At 43.5% G+C, this 23930-nt stretch overlaps 1 protein-coding gene across 1 annotated transcript in view; it reads right to left on the bottom strand.

Moving 5' to 3' along the window:
- LOC143289977 (uncharacterized) overlaps nt 1-23930 on the bottom strand; it is a 65722-nt gene that overhangs the window by 26796 nt on the left and 14996 nt on the right. Inside the window, exons 2-4 of the mRNA XM_076599262.1 lie at nt 11362-11526; nt 4018-4191; nt 264-559 (exon numbers count right to left, since the gene is read on the bottom strand). Coding sequence (XP_076455377.1) covers nt 264-559; nt 4018-4191; nt 11362-11526 — 635 coding nt within the window. The remainder of the gene's footprint in view (nt 1-263; nt 560-4017; nt 4192-11361; nt 11527-23930) is intronic.

Here is a 23930-nt window from a genome sequence, read left to right as displayed (position 1 = left end):
CCACCGCACCCAAAAGCCCCCTCTACACACACACACACACACACACACACACACACACACACAGACACACACACACAAACACACACACACAGCCTCAAAAACAAGAACTCAACCCCACACCCTAATAAATTGAGAAAAATAAATAAATAAATAAAATAAAACAAAATAAGATGAACTAAGATTAAAATAAAATAAAATAAAACAATTCTATTAAAAAAAAAAATTTTTTAAATAATAATTAAAAAAAACCAACTCATACACACCTTGCCGTCATCCTCTGTGATGCGGTAATGGTAGACCCGACCCTCAAAGCGCACGGAGATGGACCGCTGCCCCGGGGAGCTCTCGCTCTCCCTGACGAGGAAGCTGCCGTTGATGCCACTCGAGAGCAGGTACTCAGAGGCGTTGCGGGAGATGAGGCCGTGGTACCAGGAGAACTTGTCCAGGCTGTTGACGGGCGCGATGTAGTTGCTGGGCACCCAGCCCACCTCCCCGGCCCGGTTCTTCACCTCGCACCACTCCCCGCCCTTGTTGTAGCCGATGATGGTCACCTGCTCGCCTGGTGACGTGAACAGGAGGGAGGACAAAATCAATCTCTTGCAAACAGAGAGAATCGACATCAACAAAGTCATGATGTCAAGATATCAACTAATCCTCCCCGAACTTGTTGTAGCCGTTGATGGTCACCTGCTCGCCTAGTGATGTGAACAGGAAGGAGGACAAAATCAATCTCTTGCAAACAGAGAGAATCGACATCAACAAAGTCATGATGTCAAGATATCAACTAATCCTCCCCGAACTTGTTGTAGCCGTTGATGGTCACCTGCTCGTCTTGTGATGTGAACAGGAAGGAGGACAAAATCAATCTCTTGCAAACAGAGAGAATCGACAACAACAAAGTCATGATGGCAAGCAGATTCATGGGGGGCTGTTGTTTGAGGGACGTGTTGGCGGTCTTCACTCTGGGAGGGACGCTCACTCAGTCTGGCTCCGCGACTAAGCCATTATTGTCGTTAGTTGGGGGCTTAGTAGGTGGTGTCCTAAGTATGTTAAATCAGAACAGGCACCATTGAACACCACCAAAGTGACTCAGCAGCAGTGCAGGGTCTCCTCTGGTGTGTGGCCTTCTGGCGACCTAACATCGATGGTTCCCTGCGGACTGCCGACACTGGAACTGTGACGGACGAACCCGGGTGTGGCTGTGTATGGGGGAATCTAAATGAGCGGCGTGGGGGTAATGCCACTGAAACAGTGCAGATGATGGGGCAACAAAAAAAAAAAAAAAAAAAAAAAATCAACAACAACAAAGTTATGATGGCAAGATATCAACTAATCCCCCCCCCCACCCCCCACACACACACCCCTCCCCCCTTGTTGTAGCTGATGATGGTCACCTGCTCGCCTGGTGACGTGAACAGGAGGGAGGACAAAATCAATCTCTTGCAAACAGAGGGAAACACGAAAATTATGATGTCAAGGTATCAACTAATTTTCCCCGCCCTTGTTGTAGCCGATGATGGTCACCTGCTCTACTGGTGGGGGTGAGAACAGATGAGGATGATGATGATGATGTGAGTACTTATATAGTGCCTAAACTCGGTTGGAGACCAAGCTCTTAAGTCGAAGTGCTTTACAAACACAAGTCATTTGCACAACAGGTTTCCTACCTGGGTACAGCCAACTGACTGACAGCTGTTGTTTGGGTGCTTGTCATTCGTTTCCTGTGTCATTCAATCAGGTTTCAGGCATGCACACATACACACACAGACAGACATGTAACATTTTACGAGTATGACCATTTTGTTCATCTACCCCGCCACTTTGGCAGCCATTCTCCATTTTCAGGAGTGTGTATGCTGGGTATGTTCTTGTTCCCATGACCCATCAAACACTAACATGGATTACAGGATCTTTACCTTGCGTATTTCATCTTCTGCGTGCGTATACACACAAAGGGGGTTCAGAAACCAACAGGTCTGCACACAGGTAGACCTGGGGGATAGGAAAAATCTCCACCCTTTTACCCACCAGGCGCCGTTACTGAGATTTTGAACCAGGGATTTCCCCAAGAACACAACACCATACTAAAACAGGGCCTCAAACCCTGATCACAGGTGAACGCTGGATCAGAAGTGCTATACCTAACCTTTTCTACCACAGTGCCTCCAGACGAAAAGGGGGGGGTGGGGGGTGGGGAGAAAAAGGGGGGGAAAAAACAGTTTTGAGAAATCAACCAATCTTCCTCCAATACCTAACCTATTCTACCACAGTGCAGACGAAAGAGAGCGAGAGAAAAAAGGGGGGCGGGGGGGAGGGAATACAGTTTTGAGAAATCAACCAATCTTCCTCCAATACCTAACCTATTCTACCACAGTGCAGACGAAAGAGAGCGAGAGAAAAAAGGGGGGTGGGGGGGGGGGTGGGGGGAATACAGTTTTGGGAAATCAACCAATCTTCCTCCAATACCTAACCTATTCTACCACAGTGCCTCCAGACAAAAGGGGGAGAGAGAAAAAAAGGAGGAAAAAGAAAAAACAGTTTTGGGAAAACGAGAAATAAGAAATCTTCCTCCAGTACCTAACGGTTCTAGTACCTAACCTATTCTACCACTGTTCCTCCAAATGAAAGGGGGAGAGAGAAAAAAGGGAGGAAAAAGAAAAAAACAGTTCTGAGAAATCAACAAATCTTCCTCCAATACCTAACCTATTCACACTGTACGTCCAAACGAAAGGGGGAGAGAGAAAAAGGAGAAAATAAAATAGTTTTGAGCAATCAACCAATCTTCCTCCAGTACCTAACCTGTTCTACCACTGTGCCTCCAGACGAAAGGGGAAGAGAGAAAAAGGGGGGGGAAATTACGGTTTTGAGAAATCAACCATTACGGTTTTGAGAAATCAACCAAAATCAACCAATCTTCCTATTATTAGCAACAACTATAATCTCGAGAATCCAAATTATCCAGTCTGCCCCTCCCCTGTTTCAACAGTCACCTGCTCCCTTGGTGCCCGGGGCACAAAACACAGGGATGAATAAATCCTCTTCACCTGCCGCTCTGAAGTAGTAAACAAAAGGGAGAGAGAAACAAAAATAAAATACAAAAGGGGGGAGAGAGAAAAAAGGGAGGAAAAAGAAAAAACGGTTCTGAGAAATCAACAAATCTTCCTCCAATACCTAACCTATTCTACCACTGTGCCTCTAGACGAAAGAGGGGAGAGAGAAAAAGGGGGGGGAAATTACGGTTTTGAGAAATCAACCATTACGGTTTTGAGAAATCAACCAAAATCAACCAATCTTCCTATTATCAGCAACAACTATAATCTCGAGAATCCAAATTATCCAGTCTGCCCCTCCCCTGTTTCAGCCAGTCACCTGCTCCCTTGGTGCCCGGGGCGCAAAACACAGGGATGAATAAATACTCTTCACCTGCCGCTCTGAAGTAGTAAACAAAAGGGAGAGAGAAACAAAAATAAAATACAACTTTAAGATATCTACCTATCTTCCCTCCCTTGTTGTTGCTGATGATCATGACCTGCTCTCCTGGTGGTGTGAACAGAGGGAGGGAGGGAGTAGGTGGAGGAAAAAAAAGAAGGAAAAAAAAAGAAGAAAAAAGATTAGATCCTGATAAAATCACCTGGTGACCCCTTGATCGAAAGTCCAACGCCTCAACTCCACCCCCCCCCCCACCCCCCCCCCCCCCCCCCCCCCCCACACACACACACAAACACACCCTATTTGTCCACTCATTGGCAACGCCAGCATGTTAAAAAATAAAAAAAAATAAAAATGCTGCACTGTCTTGGGTTTAACCCTTTTGCATTCACTCCGGCCACAGCCAAAAAATGGGAAGAGTTTATCTGTGAAATATATGAATGCAAGAGGGTTAACCATCGTTAATAAATAATCTTATCTAGTCTTGTCTTGTCTCTGAAAGCTGACCCTGAACCAAAAACAAAAACCCAAAATAAAGCCCAATAACAACCCAAACATCCCTTCCCTGCACACCGCGCACCCCCTTACCTTTGACAATGCTCAGTTGGTTGTCCCCTCCTGACTGGAAGTCGTAGAGGGCAACGAAGAGGTTGGGGTCGTCGTCCTGCTGGCCGGCCAGCAGGTTCTCCTTGGACATCCATTTGATGCCCAGGATATCGTGCACCGGTGCATCCGGGAGGGGGCGGGCCTGAAGCAGGGCCTCTGCAGAAACACACAGACATCCATGTATGTATATATGCATGTACATGTATGTATGATGTGGGTAAGACCTCTGGAGAAACACACAGACATCCATGGATGTATATATGCATGTACATGTATGTATGATGTGGGTAAGACCTCTGGAGAAACACACAGACATCCATGGATGTATATATGCATGTACATGTATGTATGATGTGGGTAAGACCTCTGGAGAAACACACAGACATCCACGGATGTATATATGCATGGACATGTATGTATGATGTGGGTAAGACCTCTGGAGAAACACACAGACATCCATGTATGTATATATGCATGTACATGTATGTATGATGTGGGTAAGACCTGTGGAGAAACACACAGACATCCATGTATGTATATATGCATGTACATGTATGTATGATGTGGGTAAGACCTCTGGAGAAACACACAGACATCCATGTATGTATATATGCATGTACATGTATGTATGATGTGGATAAGACCTCTGGAGAAACACACAGACATCCATGTATGTGTATGTACATGTATGTATGACGTAGGTAAGACTTCTGGAGAAACACAGACATCCATGGATGGATCAATATGAACAGAAAACAAAAAACGAAACAAAAAACACACACAAAGAAAAAAACAGGGACAAGCAGTCAGGCATAAACTCAACCTTCAACTTCAAAGTAATCAAACACCCCTGAATTACATCAAAACAACCAGAAATAACATCTCAAGATTCATCATGATAACGCTCAAACTTTTTAAAGATCCTAAATAACACCTGAAAAAAAAAACCCACCTCTTATACATATAAACATTATCATAAGTGATAAGCTCTCATAAGCTCAACTCCTAAATACCCTGGAGGAAACAAAGGAGGGGTGAAGAAAACAAACTATTTCAGCTGCCAGCTCGGTTTTTCTCAAGGCCTGACTAAGGCGCGTTGGGTTACGCTGCTGGTCAGGCATCTGCTTGGCAGATGTGGTGTAGCGTATATGGATTTGACCGAATGCAGTAACGCCTCCTTGAGCTACTGATACTGATACTGTCTCTGTGACGCCAAACACTCCCTATGTCAGCAGGCACTGACAGATATATATATATCTACACAGGTGTGTCAAAACCACCCACTCAGACTTTGCAGGGCGAGTACTGAAAATTCTATACTGTTGACCCAAGGGTTAGATTCAGCAATCAGAGAAGCGTGGGGCAAACAAAATGCAGAAAAATACAACCCTTCCCTGGAAGCGTGAGACCAGACGCACCAGACCGACAACACCCTGTACTGGAAAGAGGAGCCACGGCCTAGTGGTGAAGCACACAGCTGGAAAGCGAGTATCTGGGAGTTCGAGTCCGACATAAGATTTTTTTACTCCCTCATCCACTGGATCTTGGGTGCTAGTCTTTTGGGTGAGACAATAAATAAACCAAGGTCCCCCATGCAACATGCACTTTGCACATGTTTAAAGAACCCACAGTAACAAAAAGGGGTTGTCCCTGGCACGGTTTTATAGAAAAATCCACACTGATAAATAAAAACAAATAATAGTTGCAGACTGAAAAAGGAAAACAAAAACAAAAAGGGTGGTACTGCACTGTACTGTCGCACTCTCCGCAGGGAGAGCAGCCCAAACTGCACGCTGGGAAATCTGCTTTGACAAAACAATGTGATACTTGTGATGTGCTGTATCTAGTATCCAATGTATACATGCTTATCTCTTTGTCTTAACTTTTTTTTTTTTTTCCGCCTTCTTCAGCATCTTATTATCATCATCATTATCATTATTAACATTGTTATGATCATTATCATCATAAGCTATTAGCAATACATTTCTAACAAGGTCCAACAATGATAGCAAAGTAATGGCAAAATGAGGGCAAAATAGCATCCCAAGAAAAAAACACAACAGTTCATTTCTGAATCAATCATCTTTAACCTGTTCTGAAGGCGAAATATATTCAAAAATTTGATATGTTAAACAACAACAATAACAACAAAAACAAGTCAAATTTAAGAGAAACTTACTGATATATATATATATATATATATATATATATATATATATATATATATATATATATATATATGTGTGTGTATGTATACATCAGAAATTTATTCCATCTCAAAATAAATGTGGCAGTGCAGTAATGTATTATCAACAATAAGTATACACTGGCTCTTTGTATGCTGTGTAGGCACACGGGCAAAAATATGTGCACACACACAGCACTGTTCATGGTGAGTTAAATGTTGCCAATATGCACATGAACACACAAGCATGCGCACACGCGTAAGCTTGCACTCACACACTTACATTCACATACACTAGCACACTTGCACTCACACACAAATGCTTGCACACTCACAGCCACAACAGACACAGTCACACACACACACACACACACACACACACACACACACACAGTGTGGACACTGATGCACACAATCTATACTGACAGATTTCATCACTTTCACAGTACATTCAAATCAAATTACTCACACTGACAGAATTGACTTTTTTTGTTTGTTTTTTCACAAATGAATACAATCATAAGCACTGTACACACACAGTTCACATATGAACAAAAAGTACAGTTCAAAAGCAATCACGCAAATTGTTCATCATTTAAAAGCTGAGTTCCAATAACTAAAACATCAATTTTGACCATTTTCTTATTCTCACACACACAGTGTGTACACATACACTTACTCATTCTCATCACACACACACACACACACACACACACACACAAAGGTGAAAAGACACCCTATACAATAATACATGCACAGTGCAGAGTTTTAAATGTGACACCATGACCATGTCAATCAGGATATTGTTCGCAACCAGTCAGCCACAGTTAGTGAGTGAGTGAGTGGGTCACACAACCACTGTGACACTAAAGCTTCATAACATCTGTGGTTTTTTGTTGTTGTTTTTAGCTTATTTTTAATGTTTTCTTTCTGTGGATAATCTGCCAGCAGTTTTCTCTGACTCTGCATATGACACACACAAAATTAAGTCTGAACAGCCAAACACAACAGAAACATTCTGTGTAAGAAATAATTTTTTTAGAACAAGAATGAAGAATAACCCAATAATAGAATGTTCAAGTTAAGACATCTGAAAGGTCTGACAGCCTTTTACAACAACAGGGAAAGTGATTTTTTCATTCGCTTTTTCTTGGTCTCCGCACATATCACATGCAAGCCAGGACCAATCCTCTTCTTCCACGGCTTTTAAACTTCCCTGACCACAGTAAAATACCCATTCACAGCAGGGTGAGCAAGGAATGTGTCTTTCCTTTAGAAACTAGAAGGATATAATTATAAACTTCACCATGTTCAAACAGGGCCTCGAACTCTGATCACAGGTGATCACTGGATCAGAAGTCCAATGCCAAACCGATTTGTCCACAGCGCCTCCTCATGACAATTATCACAATAAAAAAATTCTTAAAGATTAGAAAATTACAGTGATCCAGTGTTAAAAGTTTCTTATGCATCACATCAGGAGACAGTGTCAAAGAGAACAACAGTGACATCAGTTAGTAGACTTAACAGTCATTTACCCAGTGTACATCTTTTCAAATCTTTTAAAAGCACATACTTGCAAGACCAAAGAGCCACACTGCACAGACAAAAATACACAGAGAGACACAGAGAGAGAGAGAAACAAAATACCAGGATACTTTGGAGAGAGAGAGAGAAAGAGAATCATCGAGTTTGTGTGTACGTTGTGTGTGTATGTGTGTGTGCGTGTGCGTGCCTGTGTGCATGCAAGTGTGCATGCATTCGTGCGTGCATCTACACATGTGTGCAAGCATGCAATAATGTGAGCGTCCAAGACTTCTTCCTTTTCTGTTTCACCACAATGCAAATGCTCCCTCGGACATGTTGCAAAGAAATGTAAACATGCATACAAGCACGCATGCAGTCACTACGTTGACCATCTTGTGCATGCTACACATTCCAGCTCACTACACAGCATACAGCAGTCATCTATCACATGCTTAGCTGGCATCAGGCGCTGACTGACTGTAAGCTGCAGCATAACTAGGATCTATATGTATAAATATTCCTGTCATGGGGAAATACAAATCAGTTGCAAGGGACCAACTGTGCTTCATAATCATACAGAACAACACTATCTAATTTCCACAGTTTTCAAGACATTTGCATACTTTTTTTTTCTTTCTTTTTTTATATTGTAAATTTAACTTTCATCACTTACAAAACTAAAGTGACTAAAACAGTTCAAACATCGCGAAGATGATTTTACATCAATTCTGTTTACTTTACGACTTAAACATTGGGTAAAAAATCTCTCTATTCTGTAGATTATTTCATTTGATTCAGCAATAAGTTTCTCTCTCTCTCTCTCTCTCTCTCTCTCTCTCTCTCTCTCTCATACACACACACATAATGTAAATGACCCAAAACAACCATCACTGTCCCCTTTCCCTTTTGTTTAAGTTCAACATACAAACTCAACTGCTCTGTTAAACATCATTTGCAACAAATCGCTATCCATCATTCATGACAATGTAAATGACCCAAAACAACTATCACTGTCCACTTTCCCTTTTGTTTAAGTTTAACATACAAACTCGACTGCTCTGGTAAACATCATTTGCAACAAATCGCTATCCATCAGTCATGACAATGTAAATGACCCCAAACAACTATCACTGTCCAAACTTTCTTTCTTCTAACCCGTCTCTCTAAACTCACAACCAAACAGTACCTTAAAAAAAAAATAATAATAAAAAAAATAAAAATAAAAAAAACAATCCTTTTTATTATCTTTTTTTTTTTTTTCTTTCTTTTTTCAATGAATTATTCCTGAGCCTCCATTTCTTGGAAGCCTTTCAACTCAAAAGCAGGTTTTGTCAATTTGTGTTTGGGGGTTGTTTTGTGTGTTTGTTTGTTTGTTTGTGTGTGTGTGTGTGTGTGTGTGTGTGTGTGTGTGTGTGTGTGTGTGTGTGTGTTGTTGTTGGTGGTGGTGGTGGTGGTGTTGTTTAAACCACAGTTTGCAACATTCCCTGTCAAAATATACCAGCAAACTACCTCTACAGAATACACAAAAGCAACAGCAGGAAACAGTAAATTCTTAATATATTATGTATATATGGTGATACAGTGGAAAAAAACAATAACAATATGCCCGAAAACTGATTGATTAGTAGCAGAGTAGAGGAAACAGAAAATAAATCACCATTAATCACAAACTCATTGCACACACACACACACATAAAACCAAACCAAAGCCAGGCAAGAAGATCACTTTCTTTCCTTTCTTTTCTTTTCCTTCTTTTTTAAAATTTTATTTGAAAAGTTGTGCAGGCGAAAACGGGGAAAGCAGCAGCAAAAGATCTCCCCACAAGGACAAGCAGAAGAAGAAGAAGAAGAAGAAAAAGTTTTAAAAAAGAATTGGGGGATGAATGTGAAGACTCAAGGGTCAGACAGAAGCAAGGGGAACAGATTGGGGATGATGTAACAAAACAAAACCAAAAAAAGGGGGTGGTGGTGGGAGGGAGGGGGGGGGGGGGGGTGAGGAAGGATGGACAGGGTGGGAGAGGGAGGGTCAGGCATGTAGCAAAAAGGAGGATGGGGGGGCGGGGGGGGGGGGGGGGGCAGTGAGGAAGGATGGACAGGGTGGGAGAGGGAGGGTCAGGCATGTAGCAAAAAGGAGGATGGTGGGGGGGGGGGAGGAAGGATGGACAGGGTGGGAGAGGGAGGGTCAGGCATGTAGCAAAAAGGAGGATGGTGGGGGGGGGAGGAAGGATGGACAGGGTGGGAGAGGGAGGGTCAGGCATGTAGCAAAAAGGAGGATGGTGGGGGGGGAGGAAGGATGGACAGGGTGGGAGAGGGAGGGTCAGGCATGTAGCAAAAAGGAGGATGGTGGGGGGGGGAGGAAGGATGGACAGGGTGGGAGAGGGAGGGTCAGGCATGTAGCAAAAAGGAGGATGGTGGGGGGGGGAGGAAGGATGGACAGGGTGGGAGAGGGAGGGTCAGGCATGTAGCAAAAAGGAGGATGGTTGGGGGGGGGAGGAAGGATGGACAGGGTGGGAGAGGGAGGGTCAGGCATGTAGCAAAAAGGAGGAGGGGGGGGGGGGTGAGGAAGGATGGACAGGGTGGGAGAGGGAGGGTCAGGCATGTAGCAAAAAGGAGGATGGTGGGGGGGGGGGGGAGGAAGGATGGACAGGGTGGGAGAGGGAGGGTCAGGCATGTAGCAAAAAGGAGGATGGTGGGGGGGGGGAGGAAGGATGGAAAGGGTGGGAGAGGGAGGGTCAGGCATGTAGCAAAAAGGAGGAGGGGGGGGGGTGAGGAAGGATGGACAGGGTGGGAGAGGGAGGGTCAGGCATGTAGCAAAAAGGAGGAGGGGGGGGGGGGTGAGGAAGGATGGACAGGGTGGGAGAGGGAGGGTCAGGCATGTAGCAAAAAGGAGGAGGGGGGGTGCGGGGGGGGGGGGAGTGAGGAAGGATGGACAGTGTGGGAAAAGGAGGGTCAGGCATGTAGCAAAAAGGAGGATGGTGGGTTGTGTGTGTGTGTGGGGGGGGGGGGAGTGAAGAAGGATGGACAGGGTGGGAGAGGGAGGGTCAGGCATGTAGCAAAAAGGAGGATAGTGGGGGAGGGGGTGGGGGGGTGAGGAAGGATGGACAGGGTGGGAGAGGGAGGGTCAGGCATGTAGCAGAAAGGAGGATAGTGGGGGAGGGGGTGGGGGGGTGAGCAAGGATGGACAGGGTGGGAGAGGGAGGGTCATTCATGTAGCAAAAAGGAGGAGGGGGGGGTGCGGGGGGGGGGGGGGAGTGAGGAAGGATGGACAGGGTGGGAGAGGGAGGGTCAGGCATGTAGCAAAAAGGATGGTGGGGGAGGGGGGTAGCGGAGAGGATGGAGGAGGAGGAGGAGGAGGAGGATGGGTGTGAAGACAGAGGGGTCTCACAGAACAGAAGAAGCATGGAGAACAGAGGAGGAAAGAGGTAAAAAATTTTTTTTTTTTTTTTTTTTTTAAAGGGGGTGGGCAGGAGGGGAGGAAGAGAGAACGGGGTAGGAGTGGGAGGGTCAGGCATGAAACAAAGAGGACGGTGGAGGAGGAGGAGGAGGAGGAGGAAGCAAGAGGAGGAGGAGGAGGAAGGAGGATGGGGGGGGAGGTAAGGAGTAGAGGCACCAACCAATACGACTGCCGTCCAGGCCCTCAGTTTGAGTGGCCAGCCAGTGCTGAACGGCGGGCAGCGCTGTTGGCGGCACTCTTTGCTGCTGCTGCTGCTGCTGCTGCTGCAGGGCCGCTGTCGCCGCCACCCCGCTCCCTCCACCTCCTCCACCTCCACCACCTCCACCTTCACAACGCCACACAGCATGGGGCTCAACACAGTGTTGATGCACTTTCTTTGTTGGCTTTTTTTTTTCTTTTTTCTTTTTTTAATTTGTTTGTTTGGGATAATGTTGTTTGTTTCCTTTTTTTTTTGTGTGTGTGTGCATACTTTTTCTTCCTGTCCTCGCACTTTACTTGTTTTCCTCCTAAAAGTCACCAGGATAGTAGTTAGTATCTGTCATGGCTTCTTGACAGGACTGTCAAAAGTCCTTGTCACTGTCGGCTGAGCGCTGATCAGATGCCGATTTCTCATTCCCAGGCTCTTCTCTTCTTTATTATCAACATCATCATTTACTACGGTCAAGAATGATTCATGAAATTTGTAACTTTTCCTTTTGTGTAAAACGCCCTGAGCTCTTGGAGAGAAGAGGCGCTATACAAATGTACATTATCAATATTATTATTATTATTATTATCATTATCATCATTATTACTACTACAACTATTATGATCATTCTTGTTGTTGTTGTTACTACTATTATTGTTGTTGTTGCTGCTGTTGTTATTATTACTACTTTTCTGGGTTCCCATCAACTGGTAATTATCAAGGCTTATGTCTTTCAGTGGGGGGAGGGGGAGGGGTTGGGGGGGGGGGGGGTTCCCTTGGTAACTTTATAAGTTTTATGATATATTTGTACATATAAATGTGTCAGTTTCATTTCAGTAACTTCTTCTTTCTCTTATTCTTGGGGACTGACAGGGAAACAAGATGAACATCTCACTGCATTGATGGAGAAAGCGAAGAGTCTAGACTGTAAATCACTCACTTCACAACAGCAGAAACCAAACACTAACTAATTAACACAAACGGAGATAGAAGATAAACGACCTATCAGTTTTCACTCTTGTGCTGTGGTCAATGATGCTGGTCTTTGAAAAGATCAAGGCCACCAATCTATCAAGATGTTGGATGTGAGCCGAACAGAGATCTGTCAACTTCCATCGTAAGAGGGTAAAACATGAGCCCTCTTTTTTTCTTTTTCATGTTTTAAATATATCCCATGGGATAAGAACTGGTGCCTCTTGTGTAATACGATGTGATCCCTGTGACGTCTGAGGGAGGTGAGAAGAAAAAAAATCATCGTCATAATGTCAAAGAAGACGTCAAGCCAGAACAGAGAGCTGTGCTCAGGATAGGTCTCATGAGCTTCACACACACAGTCCACTATCTTTGAGGCTGCTAATAAGCGTAATGCTTAGATAAGTACTGTGCCTTTATGAGCCATAGGGTACTGACTGCGGGTTCTTCTGGACTTTGTCAACTCTTTAAGAAAGCGCCCAATGAGTTTGTTTGTTTGTTTCCAAGTTCGTTGTCTTTCTTTTTTTTTTTCTTCTTCTTCTTCTCATCAGCTTGTTCAGTTGCTGACTTTGCTTTTTCTTTGTGCTCTTTCCTCCCCAAATTATGTGACAATAATACGTTAATTTTTTTTTTTTTTTTTTAAGGGACAGAAACTGAGAGAGACACAAACCAGCCCAAAGTAAAGTCTGTCATCTACTCAGCATTACCAGGTTGACCAGTGCAGAGGGATCAAGAAAAGGGGGTTGAAATAAAATTACAACATTCAGAGCAGCATCAAATCAATGAATAAGCAAAGACAAACTGAACACAGTGTCATTTTTTTTTTTTTTTTTTTTTTTTTTTTAACTGAATGGCCTTAACCTAAAAGTAAAACCACAAGACAACAGTAAGTAGAATAACAACATCAACAACAACAACAAAAATCTGTGCCACACCAATTCGCTCTCTCTCTCTCTAGAGCACATACAAAGCTAATAAACAGAAGTCTTTTCAAAGCAAAAAGACAATCCTTTTGAGCATCTTCACCTTACTAAGCAGGCCCTCACCATACCATTTTCAGTTTTTCCTCTTCTTTTTTTTCTTTTCTTTTTTTTTTTTGTTCTGGATATAATACCTCAAACAAATTCAAATAGTAACTTCTGAGCCTTTAACATATAAAATTTCAAACTGTTGAAATGTCTGATTTCAAACAGCTACTCAAATGCAAACCAAAACAAGACCTTTTTTCTTCCTTAAGTCTTTCTATCCATTTTTTTTTTCTAACATTAAGATTGATTATCAATGGCCTTTTTCAAAGAACATTTTTGTTGGTCTTTTTTTTTCTTTTTTCTTTTTACATGTTTAAGTCATTTTAAATTTTATAATCGACAATTAACACAAAGATAAATGAAATCAGTAATTCACTAACTGCTCCTAATAGTAACACGCTTTACTGACAAAATTATCTATTGGCCACAAACGGGATAACAAAAGCATTCTTTAATTGTATCAAACTGCACCAAACAAAAGATTTTTATTTGTTTTGTTTTTGAGAGAACAAATCAGGGATGATGAAGATATTTTGAACTGTATCAAACTGCACAAATGAAACACTGATTTTCTGAGACTGTGAGAACAAACATCCAACTCAACAAACTTTTTTTTTAATTAATAAAAAATAAAATAAAAAAAAAAAACAGAAAAAAGGAGGAATCACAGCACTTTTTTTTTTAATCAAATACAGTATATTATACAAGAACAAAAATGTGGGTAGTCATCTGCACAAGAAAAAAACCCACAAGGAATTAAAAAAAAAAAAAAATTAAAAAAAAGCTAGCACAGTGATTAGTACATTGCCAATGGTCATTTCTAATGTTACATATAGATCAATCTCTTTTTTTTTCTTTTTTCTTTTTCAATCATATCTAACAACCTACACAAATCAATGAACAGTAAGAAAAACAAAATGCACATGTATGGCAGCACGCATCTCTAAGGGAGATAATGCCACTGAAAACTCTGGAAGAGATACTAAAGGGAGAGAAATGCTGAGTCCTGAAGATGAATTTTGGTCGCATTCACATGGTTGAATTTGGAGGGGGTGTGGGGGGCAGAGGGGGTGGGGAGGGGGGGGGGTTCAATCTAATTACTACAACTCATAATCAGACACACACACATACATGATATGGGTCGATTCGACCTGTGATGTGTGTATGTATGTGTGCGTATGTGTGCGTGTGTGTGTGTGTTGTGGTATAATGTGGAGTGGTGCGATGTGTTTTGGTGTGTTGTGTTGTGGAATGGTAATGAGTGGTGTGGTGTGGTGTGTTAAAGGGTGTTGTATTGTTCTGTGCTGCTTTTGTGCTGCTTTTGTGGTGTGGTGTGGTGTGGTGTGGTGTGGTTTGGTGTGGTGTGGTGTAGGTGGTGTGGTGCGGTGTAGGATGGTGTGGTGTGGTGTGGTATGGTGGTGCAGTGTGGTGTAGGATGGTGTGGTGTGGTGTGATGTAGGATGGTGTGGTGTGATGTAGGACGGTGTGGTGTGGTATGGTGTGGTGTGGTGTGGTGTGGTGTGGTGTGGTGTGGTGTGGTGTGGTGTGGTGTGGTGTAGGATGGTGTGGTGTGGTGTGGTGTGGTGTGGTGTGGTGTAGTATGGTATTGTGTGGTGTAGGATGGTGTGGTATGGTGTGGTGGTGTGGTGATGTATTGTGTGGTGTACAATGGTGTGGTGTGGTGTTGTGTGGTGTGGTGGTGCAGTGTGGTGTGGTGGTGCAGTGTGGTGTGGTGTAGGATGGTGTGGTGTGGTGTGGTGTCACCATTTGGTGTGACTGTATGATGGTGTGGTGTGATGTGGTGTAAGATAGTGTGATGTGGTGTGGTGTGGTGTAGGATGGTGTGGTGTGGTGTGGTGTGGTGACAGCTGAAGTTACCACACTGTACTACTAAACTGCCCTGCATCATATCACAGTCGGACTGCTGTGATGCCAATTTATTAATAAAAATAATGATAATGGTACAAATGGACATTTATAGTGCGCTCTTCCTCCACAACACGGGGGCCTGGAGCACAAACAATGAACATAAATAATGTGGGGACACAATGTTCTAAATAAAAACTAACAACACCAGGCACCACTGTATACTCAAAGTCAATCAAAAGCAAGACAATTGGAATACAAGTGTCAATGACAAAGTACACACAAGTGCGCGCACACACACACTCACATATGTGTGGTGTGTGCACCCACACAAACACACACAAGCGCACGCAAACATATACCAATATATACCCATGCACACACACACGCAGTGGCACACACACAAGCACATATATTATATATATATATATATATATACGTGCACACACACATGCACACACACGCGCGCGCGCACACACACACACACACACACACAACACACACACACACATACACACACACACACATCCATGACAGTTTCACACTAATACTCAGTATTCCATAACATCTGCTTGAATAATGAGAAGGCAAGCATCCCCTTTACACAGTTTACTGATTAATTAATCATTTAATTAGCCCTCCAACACCAGCCCAAAGGTGGGAGCTGTGTTGCTCACCATGTCACACTGACCCACTTTCACCAGGGTTCATCAGTCACACAGTCAAACTGACCTACTTTTCTTTTTCTTTTTCTTTTTGTTTTTTTCCTTCTTCTTCTTCCTTTTTCTATTCCACCACCTCTCTCTGTGTCAAATACAAAATTCAACACATTCAACACACACACACACACACACACGCACACACAAACGAATGACAACCACTGCTCTACACACTGTGAAGTGTGTCGCTCACTGTACATTACTTCATAAATCATGCCTCCCTAGCTTATCACACCCTGTGCCTTTTTTTTTTCCTTTCTTTCTTTCTTTTTTTTATTTTTTATTTTATACTACACCACTGACCTTGTCAATGTGAATTTAACTTTGTACCTGTACTACAGGGCTGCCTCCTCCATTCTTCACCAGCAAGCCAGCGAAACAAAAGGTTACAGATCACACAGCCTTTTATGGCCATATCTGACCATATCTATTTTATTCATTTATTAATCTATTTATTTATTCATATCTATTTATTCATATATAAATATATATATATTCATTTATCTATTTATTTCACTTCATTTCATTTCACTTTATTCGATTCTATTCATTTTCCTCCTAAAGACCTAAGAGTGTTGGGTCACGCTGCTGGTTCAGGCATCTACTTAGCAGATGTGGTGTAGTATAAATTGGATCTGTCCAAATGCAGTGACACCTCTTCAGAAACTGAACTGAATTTATCCGCAAATCTCTTCGGGCCCGACGTTGGAAGGCAGGGCCCAATCCTGACTCCTTCTACCATCACCACTTTAGTTTTTCAGTTTTTTCAGTTTTCAGCAGCTCAAGGAGGCGTCACTGCATTCGGACAAATCCATATACGCTACACCACATCTGCCAAGCAGATGCCCAACCAGCAGCGTAACCCAACACGCTTAGTCAGGCCTTGAGAAAACAAAACAAATCACCAGTAACAGATCAGTGTGTGAACACTTGTACATGACAAGAATAATGACACTCTTTTCATGTCACCACTTTAACTCTCTCCATACGAACGGCTAATAGCGTTTCACCCCCAATTACCATCCTCAAAATATTGCAAGCGGAAGGCTCTTGTACTGAAGAGGTGAATGTCGACAAAGAAGACCACAATTCTGACGACAGAAGCTAAAGGTTGGGTCATTCAGACACCCACTGGACGGACATCCGAGGGGTCTGTGCAGAGGAGAAGAGAGGACTGGCCGTACTGAGTGAGTTAAACCATCCCCAACTGAAGTCCAGGAAACTGATGACACCTGGGTCAGGAGTGGAGTGAGGAAAACCTGGAGTGAAGGGCCTCTCCCACAGACACAACACCTTGCCGAGGACAGGTGTGAGTGGAGTGGAGTGGAGTGATGGCCTTGGGGTAACGCAGCTGCCTAGGAAGCGAGAGAATCTGTGCACGCTGGTTCAAATCATGGCTCAGTCACCAATATTTTCTTCCCCCTCCACCAGACCTGGAGTGGTGGTCTGGACGCTAGTCATTCGGATGAGACGATAAAACGAGTTCCCGTGTGCAGCATGCACTTAACGCATGTAAAAGAACCCACGGCAACAAAAGGGTTGTTCCTGGCAAAATTCTGTAGCAAAATCCACTTTGATAGGGAAAAAAATATAACTGCACACAGGAAATAATAACAAAAATAATGGGTGGCGCTGTAGTGTAGCAACGAGCTCTCCCTGGAGAGAGCAGCCCAAATTTCACACAGAGAAATCTGTTATGACAAAAAGAGAAATACAATACAATACAATACAATACAATACAAGGCGCTCAAACTCTGATCACTGGTGAACACTATAATTGAAAGCCTCACTGATTCTGCTATGGCACCCAGACATGCATTTTGTTGAACTTTTGTACTGTCAGCAAGCCACCATTGTGGATGCACTGTCTTCTTCTTCTTCTTCTGCGTTCGTGGACTGCAACTCCCACGTTCACTCGAATGCACACGAGTGGGCTTTTACGTGTATGACCGTTTTTACCCCGCCATATAGGCAGCCATACTCCGCTTTCAGGGGTGTGCATGCTGGGAATGTTCTTGTTTCCATAACCCACCGAACGCTGACATGGATTACAGGATCTTTAACGTGCGTATTTGATCTTCTGCTTGCATATACACACGAAGGGGGTTCAGGCACTAGCAGGCCTGCACATATGTTGACCTGGGAGATCGTAAAAATCTCCACCCTTTACTCACCAGGCGCCGTCACCGTGATTCGAACCCGGGACCCTCAGATACAAAGTCCAACGCTTTAACCACTCAGCTATTGCACCCGTCGTGGATGCACTGTCAAATTAGACCTCACCACCATTCTCAGCAGCTGTGTAAGTGCATACATGTGTACATGTGCATTAACTGACACACCATAAGTAATTACACTTAGTAACAACTGTTTATTCTTTCTTTTTTTCTCTCTCTGTATTTAAGCAACTGCACTCTGTGAGCCTGTATGGAAATTGACACAAACCAGGGTGACAAACATCAAGAAAAAAAAAAAGAAAGACAACAATGATAACAAATAGATCATAATGATAAAATGACAACACTGACACAGTGACAGGCTATCACACAGATCTACTGATTTGAACATGCTTATTTTGCCATCTTTGTACAGCAAAAAAAGTTTGATTTGGGTCACCAACACTGGAGTTGTGCAGACATCAAAGATTCCCAAACAAAACAACATCACTATTTCTCCCAGACAACAGATTTTCACACAGTACTGGAAAACAGAGGGAATACATATACTAGGAGATTGTCACTCTGCAAAGCATGTCAACACAAACTCTGACAGTTCTCCAGAATATCATGCTTGAATGGATATTTCATATCTCAAAAACATCATTACATGAACTTGATCAGAACATGTACATGCATGTGTACATGTATGCATGTAACACAAAGACACACGCCTGCATGCATGCGCGCGCGCACACACACACACACACACACACACACACACACTGACACACAACCTGAACAAGCCAAATATCAAAAACAATGACTCATCACTGTTACATGTAAAAACGTGCACATTCCTTGTCTGTCGTAACAACAACATTTAACAGTGAGTTCGACTGTTCATTCTTTGCCACAATATCTCACCACAAGTCTTTTGTAGGAGACAGAAACTGAGAGAGTCTTGAACGTGACATACAGAGATGCAGAGAAGGAAAAAAGAGGGAAAGAAAGACCAAAATTTCGTGAGAGAGGGAGAACAGAGAGAAAGGGGACAGAACAGAAAGAAAGAAAAAAACAGACACACATAGACAGAGAGACTGAGAGACACAGACAGATAGATCCACATTTCGTGAGAGAGGGAGAACAGAGAGAAAGAAAAAAACAGACACACATTGACAGAGAGACTGAGAGACACAGACAGACAGATCCATAGACAGTGCAAGCCCCACACAATCTGAAAGTAAGCCTACTGTATGTATATATATATATATATATGGAGTCAGGCCCACCTGAGTGACATAAGAGGCCAAGGGTGGCTAAGTAAAGCCGCTTTGGCAGCATACAGCAGGGCACACCTTGCGCATGTATTGTGTCTGCTCCCCTCCCCTCCCCTCCATCCCCACCCCTTCCCACCGCCGCCAATGCTGCCGGACTTTTGCAAGAAACAGTTGTATTATTACCTGTGGCTCATAGCACCTGCTGTCTGGCACGGCCTGAGCCTTACTCATAGAGCTCTCCCTTTAGCTCTGTAGCATCGCCTCCCTTCCACTCCTTCCCCATACCCTAGAGATAAGCAAGTGTTTGTGTTGGTTCTACTGTTTCCCACAGGGAGATTGGAGGGGCAGGGGAGGGGTGGGGTGGGGTGGGGTTGTAGTGTGTGTGTGTGTGTGTGTGTGTGTGTGTGTGTGTGTGTGTGTGATGTGTGGCTAAATTTGTCCATATGTGTAACTGTACAAAAGAGAAAGAGGGAATGTGCATCTGTCTGTCCGTGGGTGTGTTCATGAGTTTGGTGTTTAGCTACAGATCTGTACATGATAGAGAGAAGAGAGAGAGAGAGAGAGAGTGAGTGAGTGTATGCGTGGCATGTGTGTGTGTGTGTGTGAGTATGCGTGTGTCGGAGGTGCATGCGCACATGTGTGTGTCTGTGTATGTGTGTGTGTCTGTGTGTGCAAATGTACTCATGTGAGCACACTTGCACATGGGTGTGTTTCACATACGAATACATCCAGAGGCGCGCAGAACAAAGAAAGTGGAATCCCAGCAGCTTTTTAGTCAAGCTGAGCAAGCACAGGGGTCCGCTGGTTCAGTGTTTTCTTTTATTTCTGCTGATGTTATCCTACCTGGTCTGGATCAGTCAGATGAGAGCCAAGGCAGGGTGCAGTGAAGTCAGCAGCATCATTTCACAGACAGTAAGATTAAGACACTGAGAGAGAGAGAGAGAAAGACAGAGAGACAGAGAGAAAGAGGAGAAAGACAGACAGACAGACAGAGCTAAGGCAGGGTGCACTGAAGTCAGCAGCATAATTTCAGAGACAGTAAGATTAAGACAGAGAGAGAGAGAGACAGAGACAGAGAGAGAGAGATTCAAAAACTTTATTACTCAAGGATAAAGATTTGAAAGACAGACGGACAGACAGAGCCAAGGCAGGGTGCACTGAAGTCAGCAGCATCATTTCACAGACAGTAAGATTAAGACAGATACTGAGATAGAGGGGACAGTGGAGAAAGACAGACAGACAGACAGACAGACAAAGCCAAGGCAGGGAGCACTTAAGTCAGCAGCATCATTTCACAGACAGTAAGATAGAGACAGACAGACAGACAGACAGACAAAGCCAAGGCATGGTGCACTGCAGTCAGCGACATCATTGCACAGACAGTAAGTTTAACTTTTTAAGACAGATCTATACTAAGTTAGAGAGAGAAAGAGAGAGAGAGACAGAGGAGAAAGACAGACAGACAGACAGAGCTAAGGCAAGGTGCACTGAAGTCAGCAGCATAATTTCACAGACAGTAAGATTAAGACAGATACTGAGATAGAGGGGGACAGTGGAGAAAGACAGACAGACAGACAGACAGACAGACAGACAAAGCCAAGGCATGGTGCACTGCAGTCAGCGACATCACTGCACAGACAGTAAGTTTAAAACAGATACTAAGAGAGAGAGAGAGAGAGGAGAAAGACAGACGGACAGACAGAGCTAAGGCAGGGTGCACTGAAGTCAGCAGCATCATTTCACAGACAGTAAGATTAAGACAGATACTGAGATAGAGGGAGACAGTGGAGAAAGACAGACAGACAGACAGACAGACAGACAGACAAAGCCAAGGCAGGGAGCACTTAAGTCAGCAGCGTCATTTCACAGACAGTAAGACAGAGACAGACAGACAGACAGACAAAGCCAAGGCATGGTGCACTGCAGTCAGCGACATCACTGCACAGACAGTAAGTTTAAAACAGATACTAAGAGAGAGAGAGAGACAGAGAAACTTTCAGAAAGACAGACAGACAGAGCTAAGGCAGGGTGCACTGAAGTCAGCAGCATAATTTCACAGACAGTAAGATTAAGACAGAGAGAGACAGAGAGAAAGAGAGAGAGGAGAAAGACAGACAGACAGACAGAGCTAAGGCAGGGTGCACTGAAGTCAGCAGCATAATTTCACAGACAGTAAGATTAAGACAGAGAGAGACAGAGAGAAAGAGAGAGAGGAGAAAGACAGACTGACAGACAGAGCTAAGGCAGGGTGCACTGAAGTCAGCAGCATCATTTCACAGACAGTAAGATTAAGACAGAGAGAGACAGAGAGAAAGAGAGAGAGGAGAAAGACAGACTGACAGACAGAGCTAAGGCAGGGTGCACTGAAGTCAGCAGCATCATTTCACAGACAGTAAGATTAAGACAGAGAGACAGACAGACAGACAAAGCCAAGGCATGGTGCACTGAACTCTGAAGTCAGCAACATCATTCCACAGACAGTAAGTTTAAGACAGATACTAAGATAGAGAGAGAAAGACAGAGGAGAAAGACAGAAAGACAGACGGACAGACAGAGCCAAGGCATGGTGCACTGAAGACAGCAACATCATATCACAGACGGTAACTGAGTAAGATTAAGACAGATACTGAGAGAGAGAGAGAGAGAGATGAGAGACAGACAGACAGACAGAGAGACAGAACCAAGGCAGGGTGCATTTGTCAGTATCACCACTGCACAGACAGTAAGATTAAGACAGATAGAGAGAAAGAGACTGAGGAGAAAGACAGACAGACAGACAGACAGAGGCAAATAAAGACAGGTACACAGACCCACAATGACAAGACAGAGATTGACAGACAAACAGAGAAATAGATACAGATAAACTATTAAGGAAAGTGAGTGTGCATAATGGTTGTGTGATTGTGAGTGTGTGTGTGGGGTGGGGGGTTTCAGGGGGGGGCAGGGGGGGTGACTGTCTGTCTCTCTGTGTCTGCGTATAAATGTGTGTGCATAGTATGTGTGTACACACACACGTGTGTGTGTGTGTGTGTGTGTGTGTGTGTATGTGTGTCTGTCTGTCTGTCTGTCTTTCTGTTTGTCTGTCTGTCTGTCTGCCTGCCTGCCTGTGTATGTGCGTGTGTGTCTGTCTGTCTGTGTGTCTGTCTGTGTATGTCTGTAAGTCTGTCACTGAATGTGTGTGTGTGTGTGTGTGTGTGTGTGTGTGTGTGAATGTGAGTGTGTGTGTGTTCATGTTCATATTCATCTGTGTCAAAGCACAAACATAAGTGCAAGTAAGTATTCTATTAGTTATATATGAACATGATTGTTCTTGTGTGTGTGTGTGTGTGTGTGTGTGTGTGTGTGTGTGTGTCAATGTGTGTGTGTGTCACTCTGTGTGTGTGTGTGTGTGTGTGTGTGTGTGTGTGTGTGTGTGTGTGAACATGAGTGTGTCTGTGTGTTCATGTTCATATTCATCTGTATCAAAGCACAAACGCAAGTGCAAGTGAGTATTCTATTAGTTCGAACATGGTTGTTCTATAGATCAGTTATCTAGACCCCAAGATAGAAGGAAAACAGCCAACTTTTCAGTCAGATCCTCGGCTATTCTGAGCAGGGTAACAACCAAACCAAAAGAGCAAATCTCTGCACCATGGCATGGGCATTTCAAAGAGATCTTTACGAACCAACCTTTGTGAAAAAAACAATGCCTGTACCAGTGAGACCTATTTTTTCCCCCATCCATTAATCGGTTTCCTAATCAACTATCAACCTTTTTACTTAATTAATTACCCATCACACCTCACCCCAGCACCCAATTTCACATTGATTAGCATCGTTAGCAGCAGCGCTGGGAACAATACAGAGTGCAGAGCAGTGGTGGCCTAGTGGTAATGTGCCTGACATGGAAGTGAGTTTCTGTGTGTTCAAATCCCACACAGACCGATAGATAAACAGACAAACGGATAAAGAGAGAGAGAGAAAGATAAATAGATAGACAGACAGACAGACAGACACAACGACTGATAGACGACAGACGGATCTATATAGATAGACATACAGACCAAGATTTTTACACCCCAACCCCCCCTCTGCTAGACCTTCAGTGGTGGTGTGGGTAGTAGTCTATCGGCCGAGGCAAAATACATATTGATAATTCCCAAGTGCAGAATGCTCAAGATTACTAGTGCACATAAAAGAACTCATGGCAACAAACTAGCTCTCCCCAAACAAAATTCTGGGGGGGAAAAATCCACTTTGACACAATCAACAGCAAAACACAAATATAATAATACACTTGCAGACAGAATAAATAAATTAAATAAATAAAATATGGGTGGTGCTGCACTGTGGCAAGGCACTCTCCCTAGGGAGAGCGGCCCTTATTTCAAAGAAAGAAATCTGCTGACTGTTGTCACAAACGGTAACACAACAGAGCACATACACCAACCTGGCAACATATTCACCTTATAGTTATAACGAATAATTTTTTTTTTTTTTAAGTAGCTCCGTACTTAAGTCTCCAAATAAAAAGAAAGAAAA

This window comes from Babylonia areolata, chromosome 14, assembly GCF_041734735.1.
Source record: "Babylonia areolata isolate BAREFJ2019XMU chromosome 14, ASM4173473v1, whole genome shotgun sequence".
NCBI classification, from domain to species: Eukaryota; Metazoa; Mollusca; class Gastropoda; order Neogastropoda; family Buccinidae; genus Babylonia; species Babylonia areolata.
This window is presented reverse-complemented; position numbering and strand designations above follow the sequence as displayed.